Genomic DNA, 12,888 nt, shown 5'->3' with positions numbered 1-12,888 from the left:
GGGTATGTGTGAGGCGTCAGGTGGTGTGCTTTCTGTATGTCGATCGTTGCTTTATGCTCCCTCCGTTCCTAAATATAATTCTTTGGAGACATTCCACTATGGACCACATACGGAGTAAAATGAATGAACTACACTCTAAAATGCATCTATATACATCCGTATGTGGTCCATAGTGAAATCTCTACAAAAACTTATATTTAGGAACAGAGAAAGTATATAAGAAATAGGACGAAAGCCTTTTTCTATATAAACACTCCTAACCATCCAATCACAATGACAATTTGGTTCGCATAAAAGAAGTTGAGACGAAGCAAAAATAACTCGGCGACTCATTGTTTTTCTTTATGATGTCAGGCACTTCCTCTGTAATCTGCACGAGAGTTTGCTTGAAGCACGGCCGAATCAGAGATTGTATGAAACAAACGATTCAGCCGATGAAATCTCAGCCGGCGAGAGTAACGACGCCGAGAAAGTAGCGCACAGCCTATACCAGCACCGCCCACGCGACGACGCAGCAGAGGCCAAGGCCGCCGAGATGCAGCCGGAGCAGCGCGGCGGCGCAAACGCAGTCGGCGCAGCCGTTAAAGTTAACGGCGTCGCGGACCTCCTGCCGTTCCTGCTCGGCGTCCCCGTCACGTACCGCTTCGCCAAGCACAACGTGAGTAGTCCCTCGCCAGTCCAACCCACGCCCAAGCCCCCCTTCTCTCTCTCCTCGACACCCCGCGACTCGAGCGCGCTCGCCGTCGCCGCCGCCCCCGTCTCGCTTCCGCAGCTCTGTCCCCTCCCCGTGGTTTCTTACTGAAAAAACTCGCCGCGCGCAGGCTACTAAGGAGGGATTCGTCGTCGAACGCGGCTACGCCTGCGCCTGCGACTCGTCCTGCGGCTATCGCCGCGGCGGCAAGGTACGTGCGTGCGCCCCCCGCCCGTCTCGAGAGGAGGATCCGCCCGATTTGGGCGAAAATTGAGGGGTTCGTTTCGTTTGCGCGCGCAGGCCTTGTCGGCGGTGGAGTTCGAGAAGCACGCGGGGGCGAAATCGAAGAACCAGAACGGCCACATCTTCCTCCCCAACGGCACCTCGCTCTACGACCTCTTCCACACGCTCAGGGAGGTGCCCCCCGAGAGATTCCCAGCGGCTTTCTGTGAGGCCGCCGGGGTGCCAATGACGGTGCCCGCCGCCGCCGCCACCTGTCCGCCCCTTGCGCAGGGTCAGCCGGCAAGCAGGGAGCCGGAATTGCTGCAGGCTAGCGACGTGATGGCGGAGCAGCCTGCTTGGGCTGCGCCGGCGCAGCAGGCTTTCAACTTCGATATTACGAGCGAAGAGGCGAATGCCGGCTTGTCTCTTCTTGACTTGAGGTTAGCAATTCCGCTGACTGATTTGTGTTTGGAACTCTGTCTACTCGTGTCATTTCATAGCAAAGGTACAATAGGCCTTTTCCCTTGCATCAAATCGATAGCGGTCTGATAGAGTTGTAGAATAGTGACCAGATTGACGAAATATGATGTTTAGGGTGGTAAAACTAGAAGTTCGGGACTCATTGCAGGATTGTTCAGTCATAATGCCTCCTTTTTTATCAGGGGAAATAATCCAGCCACCGAAGCGGAACCTATGGATGGAATTGAATGGCCTTCTATGGAACACAGCTTGAGTTTGATAGACGCCGCAGAACAGATTGAGAATGCAGCCCGTGGTGACCATGAGATGCCTGATGTGGTCGAGGTAAGGATTGCAACTGGTGATCGACCTAGGGATATTGGCTTGTCGACAGCCACCCATGTGAAAGTGAAAGTGATGGAAACGAAGTATCAGTCAGTGCGAACATCAGAAACCAAGTACAAGCCAGAGAGTTTACTTAAGGATGTCAGAGGATTGCTGTCCACTGGGCTTCTTGAAGGTTTCAGGGTGACCTACAAGAAGAATGGGGTGAGTGCTATTTCTTCAGGCAGTGTAGTTGTAGATTCAGCATGGAATGGTGATTGAAAACCTATATTGTTTAATTCATATAAATTTCATTTGACGGTCCTTAGGTGGAGCTGACTGGGCGTATAGACGGGCAGAGATATTCCTGTGGTTGTATGCAATGTGATTACAGTAATGTGAGCATTTTGTTATCTTGACTGCGTCACTGCACGCATTGTTATTCTTGTATATCTGTACCTGCGAATTCTCTGAAAAATCAAACCTGACCTTGTGATGCTTGATCAATTGTAGATAATGAATGCATGTGAGTTTGAGCAACATGCTGGCCAGTTAACAAACAACCAAAATGATCATATATTTTTGGACTGTGGAATTTCGCTGTATAAGTTGATACAAGTACTTAAATATAAAAGACTTGACTTGCTTGGGGACCTGATTGAAGAACAGACTGGCCTCACTCCAAATCTGATTGAATATGGAAAGTGGAAAGGTATTTTCATTGAGGACCCAAAGCTTTCTTACTTTTGGTTGTATTTCAGGATCTGATAATCTTTATGTTGGTCTATCTTTTCTCTGTATTGTGACGATTTCAGCTTCTTTTCAAGTGGAAAATAATGGTTTTGTTGATGCGCCTTCACATCCTTGTTCAACTCAACGGTAAGTTACTGTGCGCGCAAAAATTCATTGGCCTGTATTCAGATTGCATAAAAACCCATTAGTTTTCCTTCCTTAATATTTCCAAGAGCTCTGTTATGCTATCTGATATTTACACATTGGGGTGGGGTTGGGGGTGGGGGTGATGGGGGCTTGAACCTCTGAATAAGCCCTTAATTTAAACCAAGGAAATATAACTCAATGCTATATATTTGTCAGTACAGATGGGACTAAATTTATGCTATCTTTATAATTTATAAGCTACTCTAAATTCCCAGCAGAATCTTACTAATTTGGAACGATCTCATTCCTTGGTCTTTACATTTTTATAATGTGTACTTTCTAATATAAGCTTTTGTAAGTACATGCATTTTGAGTGTCATAAACCATCAGAATACCAGACTGACTTCATCTTTCATTCAAACTCCACTGCTAGTTTGCAGGAGTCAGCTGCAGGAGTGACAAGCCATAGAACTTTAGCCACTACTTCGGCAAATTCCTTGAAAAAATCTACTAGCAATCACATCTCAAACCTGAGCTGGAGTGCATTCAGGAGGCCACGGTGGCAATATAAGCGAGGAAGTACTCAAACTTCGGCTCCAACCTTGAGTAAAAGCCCTGAGAAAGGAACTTCGGGTCTATCTACATGCACTTCAATGAAAAGTGTCACTGTAGAAATTCCTAGTGAGAACATTGCAGATCCTCTTAGTCCTGAGGATATAAAGCCTAATTTGGCAGCAGATACTGCAGTAATATCGACCTCATCAGAGTGTGATCCCATAGATCTAGCATTTTCTTTATCAAGCCCAGTTTCAATTGTTCAAGAGCCACCTGTGAGTCACCACATGGACTCAAAGACGAAAGAACCGCGGCGAACAAAAGCGAGGTAAAAGGTCAAGCTGCAGCATTTTCTTGACATGTCACATTTAGGGGATCTTGCTGTGTATTCTCATGCCATGAGATGGAAATGATGCATAATCATCGATATGTGTCTTATTTTTGCCTCAGGGATAACTCCTTGCACCCGCTGGTTTTCAAGGAAGGCGGCCTTCCAGACCTTACTTTGTTGACTTACAAGTTGAAGCACGGAGAGGTCTTTTAGATAGTTGCATGGACTACATTAGCCCTTTTCCACACTTGCAGAATTTTTAAAGACTCTTAAGACCACTCACACTTCTGATTTTAGGTTCTAAAGCAAGGCTATAAACGGGGGGCAGGTATAGTCTGTGATTGCTGCAATGAAGAGGTAACTATCTTAAACTTGGCAATCAATAAAGTTGTTTTTAGGATGCATTTATTATTATGTTCAATAACCAATAACCAATGGATGGTTGTGTTGTTCTCTTTCGACTTCAGCTTACTCCTTCACAGTTTGAAGACCATGCTGGAATGGGGAAAAGACGACAACCGTAAGTACCACAATTTTACATGGAAACTGGGTCTACCTTAAATTTATTGACTCACAAGAGTTAAAAGTTCTTGAAGTGTCATTCATGAAAGTGTTTGTAAAAGTTCCATCTCAAAATGATATCTCGGATCTTTAATTCATTTACATGGAGCCTATATTTTTGTTTCAGGTATCGTAACATTTATACCTCAGAAGGATTGACACTTCATGAGCTGGCACTAAAACTGCAAGACAGTTTAAATTCAAATGGAGTCAGCAGCATTGATTTCTCTGACATTGATGACCCTCATAACATTGCTACTTCAGGTAAGATGCTGTTTATTTTCACTGAATAAAACCCAGTGGCAATGTGCTGTTAAGCTTTTCTTCTGTTTATATGTTGTATTTTGAGGGGCTATCTTCATTACTTCTCTAAATGTCAGAATGTGACCTTTGTGAATGTTACACATATTAATCAATGTCACCTTGCTGCCCTGTTCAAATGTGGTTAGCCTACTCCCCACAGTTTGACCTATTTGGTAGCGTAGTGTCCTTTTTAACTTAGCTTTAGACTCATAGGAGCTGAGAGCTAATAGTTTGCTTGAGGGCCAACAGTCACCATGTCGTGGAGGTGTAATGCAAACTAGAACACGGCCGATGTTTTTCATTGAGCATAACTAAAACTAAAGTTGGACATATATACATAAATTAGTATCCAAATGGAATAACTCGTCCTTTGCTTAAACATATCTTTCCTACTTATAAAGGTTGGAGTTGGTGGTGAATTCACATGTGGGACCACACAAATAAACAAATGCAGTACCCACATGTGAGACTATAAATTAACAAATGTTACTTTTACTAGGTGTGAGACCTTTCCCAAATAATCAAATACACTGCTACCCTAATGTGAGAATAACACTCTTGTAAACACCCAAATTATAAATGAAAGTATGCCGCTCCAATTCAAAATCATGGTCTTGGTTTTAGTTTCTCCGCCCAACCAATTCTTTCAGTTCCATGTCATAGCAGAAGATGGCAAACAAATTGCAATTCAACGCGGCGATAGGTGTTGTCCTCCTACCTAATCCATGATCTTGTGCATTCAACTTACTCACGCCCATTTTCCTATGTTCCAAATTCAAAATGGTATCTCACTATAAATCTTGCAAAGGACCTACTAAGGCCGCTCAAGACTCTTTAGCGGCTGCAACATGATCTTTAATTATATCCACGCTCTCTTTTTAATCGTGAACCATGCAACAGACGCAAGACACCATTATCTTTTGATGACCTCCTAAGCCAGTGGTAATTCCTCTTTTTTTACAGTTTCATAGCAACGCATGGGCAGTAGTATAAGCTAAAAAGTAAAATGTAAATCAGGCTATAAAGCTTGTACTAAATGCATGTTAGGTTATTGCCTCGTGTAGATTTTCCAAGGCCGGACTGTTGTGACTTGTGATCTGTCATCCAAATATCTACAGAGATCAAGGTATGGTAAACAGCCATCACGTTTTATGAGGAAAATAATGTTTCCTTGGAGTCAGTACTATGGAGTGCAAAGCTGGCACTAATTCATACCTCTAGGACCTCTTCTGTCGAAAATAAACTCTAGGCAACTTGGGTAGTGACTAGGCAAGCCGATGCACTTCTCATGTTATCTGGACATGGCAGTGTAGAACAGTAGGGTAGTGGAATATTGCAACTTTTGGAAAGGCAGTGTGGCCTTTAGGCCAGGGGTCTCATGTACATGTACGGTTCACCCCTCTCATCCTTCACTCTTTTGCTTTCTAAGGCTTTGTTCTTACTGTGCAAGAGCTTACGGAGTTGGGTTTTCTGTTTTGGAAAGGCAGTTGGGTTTTCTGTTGATTTGCGATTCTATTCATCCAAGCGTACTTTTCCTGCCATCCAGTTTTTCTATCATTTCCACTCTAATTCTTCTTTGGCTTTCGTTCTAGTGCAGTTCTATCTTCAACCGTGTAGGCTTTTACTAGCTGAATGTGGAATTGTCCTCCCCACCCCCTTGCATGCATCTCTTCTGTGCACTCCATTTTATGTGCATTGCACATCGTACTCGAACTTTTAGAGAGTATTAAGATATTTTGTTGCAAGGTTAGAACCGATTTCAGAATTTTGTTATAAATGAGCAGCGTATTTTTTGTAAGGAAAACTGTAGGACGTGACAACAAAATGAGTAGCTGCACATTTCGTTCATGCACTGGACTGCATGACTTGTTTTCCTTGGTGATGTCTACCCACTCCTAGATCCACTGTGACTTTGTACTTTGAGATTCACACACTCTGTGTCTCTAATGTACATTGTGATGAATCCATGATTAACTGGTAGTTCGGGGGGGTGGGGGTGCACATGGTATTAGAACCCAAATTCAATTGGATGATTGTGGTACCGATATATTTCCAATATTGAATGATTTACCATCATACAGGGAAGCAATGATCATGTGGACTCCATGTTTGAGTAATATGAGTAAACAATTTATGGTCCTCAATCTTTGTGACAATCATTTGCATTATTACAGGTTGTAGGAAAGAACCTTCTACCGCCAGTAGACCTCTCATTGTTCCATTGAAACGGACATTACAAGGAAGAGTTGTTGATGCTGAGAGCTGTCATTTATGTGGGTAAGAATTAGATTATGCACACTCTTGAATTCGCATGATTATCCTTCATATGAAACTCTGCATCTTTTTTTGGACAGCGATGCCTGTACGACTATTGGGGTAATCAGCGAAGACATGATTATCTTCTGTAACCAGGTTAGTTCTGCTAAGTTATTTTCTCGTTAGCGTTGTCTTTGATTGTTGGAACCTTGTCTTGAAATTTATGCCATAATCATATCTACAGTGTGAGAGACCATGCCATGTGAAATGCTACAATAGTGGATTCCAAGAAAACAATGTATGTGACTAACCTTTCCTTCATATGTGGCGGAGAGCTTATCATGACGAAAGACATTGCTGACTCATTGTATTGACTATTTCAGGAACCTCTGAATGTTTTGAGAGAATATATGCAATGTCACTTCTTCTGCTGTAAAAAATGTCAGTTACTTCGTGCTTCTTTGCACCAAGAACTAAATAAGCGGGAAAAGATCAGACATAAAAGATCCAATGTTTGTTGGCATCTTTTAAGTGGAATGAATCCGAGGCGTGATGTGCAGCAGTTCATAGATCAGGTTATTGGAATCTTCAAAGTAAGTTCTTTCTGTGAGGGATTTATGGCTTTATTTCTTAAAACCATGTTTCGCCAGTGATAAACTTCCCAGCCATGGCTGTCATATTGCTTGTAGGCTGCAAAAGTCTCATGTTAATCTCTGTATTTATAGGTTGCGTTCCCGGAAACATCTGACCCGGAAAGTGATATCAGACGAGATATGGTTATTGCGTAAGTTCTTGACTAAATTTGCAACTCTTAAATGGTGTATGAATAGTTACATCAATGTGCATTTGGCCTGCATTTTTTCTGTCCATCTATAGTCAACTCAAGTAAATACACTAAACCACATTTTTTGCAGCACGGATGTAGGAGGAAAAAATGATTTTAGAGGAATGTATTGTGCACTACTAACCACAAGCAGGTACCTTTTTTGGTCAAGTCATGTATATTATTTTAGCAGGTTTTGCTCAATTGGTCTGTGCAAAGCAATGACACTACTATTTTAAGTCTTTACGTTTGTGTAACTAATATAAACTGCTAATGGTTTGGTTTCTGGAACTTGAAATCAGGAGAGGAACAAGCAATCAAGTGCTTGTATTTTCTATTTACACTATTTTGGTTAATCATACCTTTTTTCTCTGTATGGTCGTATTGCAGTAAACTTGTTGTGTCAGCTGCGATTCTGAAAGTGCGCACGGAAGAAGTTGCAGAACTTGTCCTTGTCGCTACACATAATGAGTGCAGAAAAAAGGTGGGAATGAACTTACATTATCTAGTCCACAATAGCGAACTCTGTCAGTTATCAGACGTAATTCCTTTTCTTTTCACGTCTGTATGCTAAGAATGATGCTGGGACTATAACTGGAGAATGTACATCTGTATATGATGAGGTTCTTAAACACTAGAGAAGAGTAAAAAAATTATGTTAGTATAATAACTTGGAATATGGTTTAGACAAAAGATCAAGAGTGGTATTAGCAAGAACTAATTGTATGGATTCTAGAGCATATACTGTTAGAAGTGGACCTGTGGGTTGTTATAACTTAGGCCCTTAGATTTGCTTCTTTTTTTCTTCTATTGACCAGCAAATAATGAAGGCTTTTACTGTACTGGTTTGATACTTCATGTAACCAATGTCATGAATTTAACGCATCTGTGTAGCAACTAATATCCTTAGGTTTTGGTCTGTCTCTGTGCAGGGCTACTTCAGACTTCTCTTGAGACAAATCGAAACACATCTGACAGCCCTGAATGTTCAGTTTCTTATGGCGCCCGTTGATCCTGAAATGGTACCAATCTGGTCCAAGAAACTTGGCTTCACCATTTTATCAGATCAAGAGGTAATCACGTACCCTTCTTTTTTGGTTCCGTGCTTCCCTGCTCAGCTTGATCTAACATCATCGATATCACTCCAGTAGCGCTAACTTAATTTGCACTTCTATTGCTGTCCTGTTGCCAGAAGTCGTCACTGCTAGAGGCACACCCCTTGGTGATGTTCGAGGGCCTAACATTGATGCAGAAATCATTAGCTGTCAAGCCTGATCTCAAGGGTTTGAGTAACCAAGTTACAATGGGAGAACCGAGTGCACCTGATCTTGAGATTTTGAGTAACCAAGTTACAATGGGAGAACCGTGTGCACCTGATCTCGAGATTTTGAGTAACCAAGTTACAATGGGAGAACCGAGTGCATAGGCTTTGTAGCTTATGCTCTCTAATGGATGATTAGAAGCCCGACCTTTGTATATAGGGCTTTGTAGCTTATATGCTCTCATGTCCGAGTGCTTTATGTGCCTCATTTCAAGCCTGTGAAGTCAGCTTAGTAGATCTTAGAGGTTAATCCGTTGCAGTAGTATGTTGTGTCAGCTGATCGCTTTTGGTGGAAAATTTCGAGCTCTTTGAGTCTCTTAATGACAATAATCAAAAGGCCGGACAGCATCTTGAGCCGCGATGTGTTTCTGAGCTAAAATTGGCAAAATGTTAGCAACGTGGAAATGGGCTACTTTCTACAGATCTAAGCAACGTGAAGATTTTCACATATAATCGTGTGAAGCCACAAAGAGCAACATTATTATCTCAAAAAAGGAACAGCGTTGTCATTTTTATGTATTAATACAGGTAGTGATGCCATAAACTTTCCATGGTTAGAACAACAATCAGAAGCATCTTGCAGCAGATTAATAACCCTAAACACACGAGAACAGCATATCCATGCCCTTGCTAGGTGATCTATAGGACTCAAGAGCCTAAGCAACTAACCACACCATCCTACAGTTTTATTTATCGTGAAGCCAGCGTGCGAGGAAGCAGTATCCGGCTGAGGAGCAGGCTTCTGCTCCCTTTGTTTTGCAGGGTCGACAAAAATGACCCATCCATCCAGAAACTTGGCATTCATCTCCTGCCGTGCGGTCTCAGCTTCCTCTAAACTCGCGTACCTTACAAAACCAAAGCCCTTTGATCTCCCAGAAACTCTATCTGTTATGACTTTTGCTGCACAAGAAGACAAACAAGATACAATGAGCAATGCCAATGAAAATTGACTGAAACATTACTGCCAAAGCAAGCCTTGTACCTTCAAGAAGCTGTCCGAAGGGAGCAAACGCGCTCTTGAGCTTCTCATCTGTCGTTAGCCTTGAAAGCCCTGCAATTGCATTGCATATAAAATGTGTGACCATGCGCATGTGAAAAGAAAAACAGCACAAAGCAGGGCTTACTATTTACCACCGTACACTCGCAGAGTTTCAGTTTTGCAACATGTAATTACTGAGACCAGTAATTAAAGTCTATAACACAAATGCGACATAGGAGCTTCGCGTAGTATGATTTGGTGATGCAGAAGCCCATACCAATGAAACAATTCAGAAACCAATCTAATTGATAGCGCAATGGTTTACTCCAACTCAGCATATCAGTTGTTCTTGCTAAGACACGTCTGATATGCACATACATATCATTAGACCAGAAGTGGCACAGTTAGATTCATTTGCACGGAGAGCATCTACATTGATTGCTCTATAATTTTGCTAGGACAGGATTAGAACACATGGCAAACACCTAAAGCTATCCCCAATTTATACCCAAAAAATGGGCTCGCCCTCTCCCTGAGACTAACTTGTAGCGATGTGGTAAAGAAAAAGTTGCTATGAGGGTTGGGCGGGGAGGGGAGAAAAATCGTTACCGCTGACGAAAAGCTTGGGGGTGGTGAGCGGCGGCACGTTGGCGACCTCGGTGTCGTCGCCGAAGATGGTCGACGGGGGTGGCAAGATGGGGGAGGGGGCCGTGGAGGAGGAGAAGGCGGCGCGAAGTACAGAGGAGCGGGAGGATGAAAGGGGGGTGGAGCCGAGGAGGCGGCGGAGAAGGGTGGAGGAAGACGAGGAGAGGGCCATGGCCGGCGGCTAAAACCCTAGCTCCCGTCCCCCCTCTCTGGTTCAGGGCGTTCTGGGTTTGTGGGAGATGCCTCAGGGCGTTCTGGGTCTGACCCGGCTTTTACCTATATTACTGAATTTAGTTATGACCTAGAAATACCATATATAGTTATATATCTACATGGCATGATGGGATTTTATGATCCCTATTTGAGAAGTAGCTGTAACTATAATAAATAGTCAGATTAGTATATAAGCAATAACATAGCTGATGGAAGATGTTTCAGTTCCACAGTGAAAACACAAGAGGAAAGAGCAGGGATGTTTGATAGCAAGAGAGCTACTCCATGACACGCCCAATGGTAAGATATGAAGCTCAATCACAATATTAAAATAGTTAAATATAATCATATTTTCATTTCATTGTTTATGCAAAAAACTTATGGTTTTTATTCTAACTCGGAATGTCGGACCGTTCTTAGGTCAGGCAATTAGCCTGGTGTGAAATGATGTACCTTGGCTCGCTATTTGTACCAGTTTGATCCTTATCCTCATAAATTTTTCTAGGCACAAAAATGGTATCCAAGTGCAAATTAGATAACCAGAGCATGTATTATACCTTCAGTACATATCTTTAGCCCATCGGATGGGTGGTATAGTGAAAGGGAAATTTTTCACTGGACCTTCTTCGACACATAAGGAAAATTCACATTTACAGATACACGCAATATGGTTGTGAATATATGTTGAATTAGTGCCTTCCGTGTTCATGTCAGAGTTACTTTCAGTTCATCAATTTTCTTCTATTGTCTACATCACAACCATATGATGTCAAGCCTGGGTATGTGCTTGGTCTATGTGTTGCAAAATGATTCAAAATTACTATTTTTGACTAATTTGTCTCGATGAGATTCACAGCATTTGCAGACAAAATCTGAAGAAATGTTGTATCTAGACGTGACTAAATGTGCAGTGAACTTTAGCACTATTTCCTTGCTATATATCTTTCCTACAAAATCTATTATATTTTTGTGACTATGATGAAACTGTAGTGCAATATGATTGGTATTGAGGCAGACGATGGAACTCATAACAACACTATATCACAGCAAAATCGTCAATTTTTAGATTTTGTCAACGAAAAATCCTAAAGGCATATTGGGTGTGAAGATTGATGAAATAAAAAAAAGGCAAAAGAGTGAAAGCTAGAGATTTATACCAAAGCCTATGGTTAGGCATGGCGAGACACATGTCATGGTTATTTTGACTTTCTGTTGTCACACAACCAAAACTTTGTGAACTATTTTATGAAATTACAGAAATATATGTAGCCAAACTTAATTATGTTTTACTGACACGCATTGCATATATGCTTTTGTATAAATATTGATATGGCAATGGATCAAGCGAATAAATATAGGTAGGGAAAACTACCCAAAAAAGAAAATACAGGAATTCTAGCCGCGCAAATGCGCGGGTCACATGGCAAACACCTAAAGCTTCCCCAATTTATACCCAAAAAATGGGCTCGCCCTCTCCCTGAGACTAACTTGTAGCGATGTGGTAAAGAAAAAGTTGCTATGAGGGTTGGGCGGGGAGGGGAGAAAAATCGTTACCGCTGACGAAAAGCTTGGGGGTGGTGAGCGGCGGCACGTTGGCGACCTCGGTGTCGTCGCCGAAGATGGTCGACGGGGGTGGCAAGATGGGGGAGGGGGCCGTGGAGGAGGAGCAGAAGGCGGCGCGAAGTACAGAGGAGCGGGAGGATGAAAGGGGGGTGGAGCCGAGGAGGCGGCGGAGAAGGGTGGAGGAAGACGAGGAGAGGGCCATGGCCGGCGGCTAAAACCCTAGCTCCCGTCCCCCCTCTCTGGTTCAGGGCGTTCTGGGTTTGTGGGAGATGCCTCAGGGCGTTCTGGGTCTGACCCGGCCTGATACAGTGATACTGGTTGCGTCTTGTGTGTTGTGGCGTATGAACCTGGCCATTCTTTTACCTTCGTTTATTTATAGGGAAATTCTATGCAATTATCCAAACAAAAGTCTCTTAATTTAAAAAATCTCTTTTTTTTGGGGTAAAGGGAGTTTTTATTGCAAAGTAATAGTGTTACAATCAAGAGGCCACAACTCCTCAATACAAGGTGGAGCCGACTGTAACCACACAGCTGTGGTTCTCTCTGATCGGCTATAAGTGGCCAAACGATCTGCGACACAATTCTGACTACGGTGAATTTTCTATGGTAAAAACTCCCAATTACTCATCAACTCCTTAATCTCAAGCACCAACTGCTCATAAGCTGACTTCACCAGGCCATTGTTAGACAAGATTGAGAGTGCTTCAGCGGAATCTGACTGAACGACAACCGGAAGTGAAGTATTCTGTATAGCCAACGCCAT

At 42.7% G+C, this 12,888-nt stretch overlaps 2 protein-coding genes across 4 annotated transcripts; one reads left to right on the top strand and one right to left on the bottom strand.

Annotated features, from left to right (window-relative positions):
* The first annotated feature begins 340 nt into the window (after positions 1-340).
* LOC123092570 (uncharacterized) lies at positions 341-9,175 on the top strand. Its single transcript, XM_044514370.1, has 21 exons — positions 341-658; positions 822-902; positions 992-1,353; positions 1,576-1,921; positions 2,026-2,094; positions 2,210-2,408; positions 2,512-2,575; positions 3,009-3,458; positions 3,581-3,665; positions 3,759-3,818; positions 3,929-3,981; positions 4,150-4,286; positions 6,500-6,602; positions 6,680-6,737; positions 6,826-6,879; positions 6,965-7,174; positions 7,307-7,365; positions 7,496-7,558; positions 7,795-7,888; positions 8,337-8,477; positions 8,597-9,175. Exons 1-21 carry the CDS (start codon positions 536-538, stop codon positions 8,828-8,830), a joined length of 3,045 nt encoding a protein of 1,014 aa, XP_044370305.1. The 5' UTR covers positions 341-535; the 3' UTR covers positions 8,831-9,175.
* Positions 9,176-12,465, bottom strand: LOC123092571 (organelle RRM domain-containing protein 2, mitochondrial). Of its 3 annotated transcripts, XM_044514373.1 has the most exons (4): positions 12,421-12,465; positions 10,314-10,614; positions 9,708-9,776; positions 9,176-9,625 (listed from the first exon to the last, which is right to left on the bottom strand). In XM_044514373.1, exons 2-4 carry the CDS (start codon positions 10,519-10,521, stop codon positions 9,390-9,392), a joined length of 513 nt encoding a protein of 170 aa, XP_044370308.1. In that variant the 5' UTR covers positions 10,522-10,614; positions 12,421-12,465; the 3' UTR covers positions 9,176-9,389. The 3 variants fall into 3 exon arrangements, with proteins under 3 accessions (XP_044370308.1, XP_044370306.1, XP_044370307.1); XM_044514371.1 differs by lacking the exon at positions 10,314-10,614 and having other exon boundaries at positions 12,117-12,454; XM_044514372.1 differs by lacking the exon at positions 12,421-12,465 and having other exon boundaries at positions 10,314-10,625.
* Between the last annotated feature and the right edge of the window lie 423 nt (positions 12,466-12,888).

This window comes from Triticum aestivum, chromosome 4B (assembly GCF_018294505.1).
Source record: "Triticum aestivum cultivar Chinese Spring chromosome 4B, IWGSC CS RefSeq v2.1, whole genome shotgun sequence".
In the NCBI taxonomy this organism is placed as follows: domain Eukaryota; kingdom Viridiplantae; phylum Streptophyta; class Magnoliopsida; order Poales; family Poaceae; genus Triticum; species Triticum aestivum.
Note: the sequence above shows the minus strand (reverse complement) of the source record. Positions and strands in the feature narration are given on the sequence as shown.

Bases quoted from the DNA above. Each gene is read 5' to 3' on its own strand.
- LOC123092570 (XM_044514370.1), top strand. From the start codon at position 536: ATGCAGCCGGAGCAGCGCGGCGGCGCAAACGCAGTCGGCGCAGCCGTT. The intron at 4,287-6,499 runs GTAAGATGCTGT...GCATTATTACAG, and splicing joins TCATAACATTGCTACTTCAG to GTTGTAGGAAAGAACCTTCT. The intron at 7,366-7,495 runs GTAAGTTCTTGA...CATTTTTTGCAG, and splicing joins AGACGAGATATGGTTATTGC to CACGGATGTAGGAGGAAAAA.
- LOC123092571 (XM_044514371.1), bottom strand. From the start codon at position 12,327: ATGGCCCTCTCCTCGTCTTCCTCCACCCTTCTCCGCCGCCTCCTCGGC. The intron at 9,777-12,116 runs GTAACGATTTTT...ATGCAATTGCAG, and splicing joins CCCCAAGCTTTTCGTCAGCG to GGCTTTCAAGGCTAACGACA. The intron at 9,626-9,707 runs GTACAAGGCTTG...CTTCTTGTGCAG, and splicing joins CTTCGGACAGCTTCTTGAAG to CAAAAGTCATAACAGATAGA.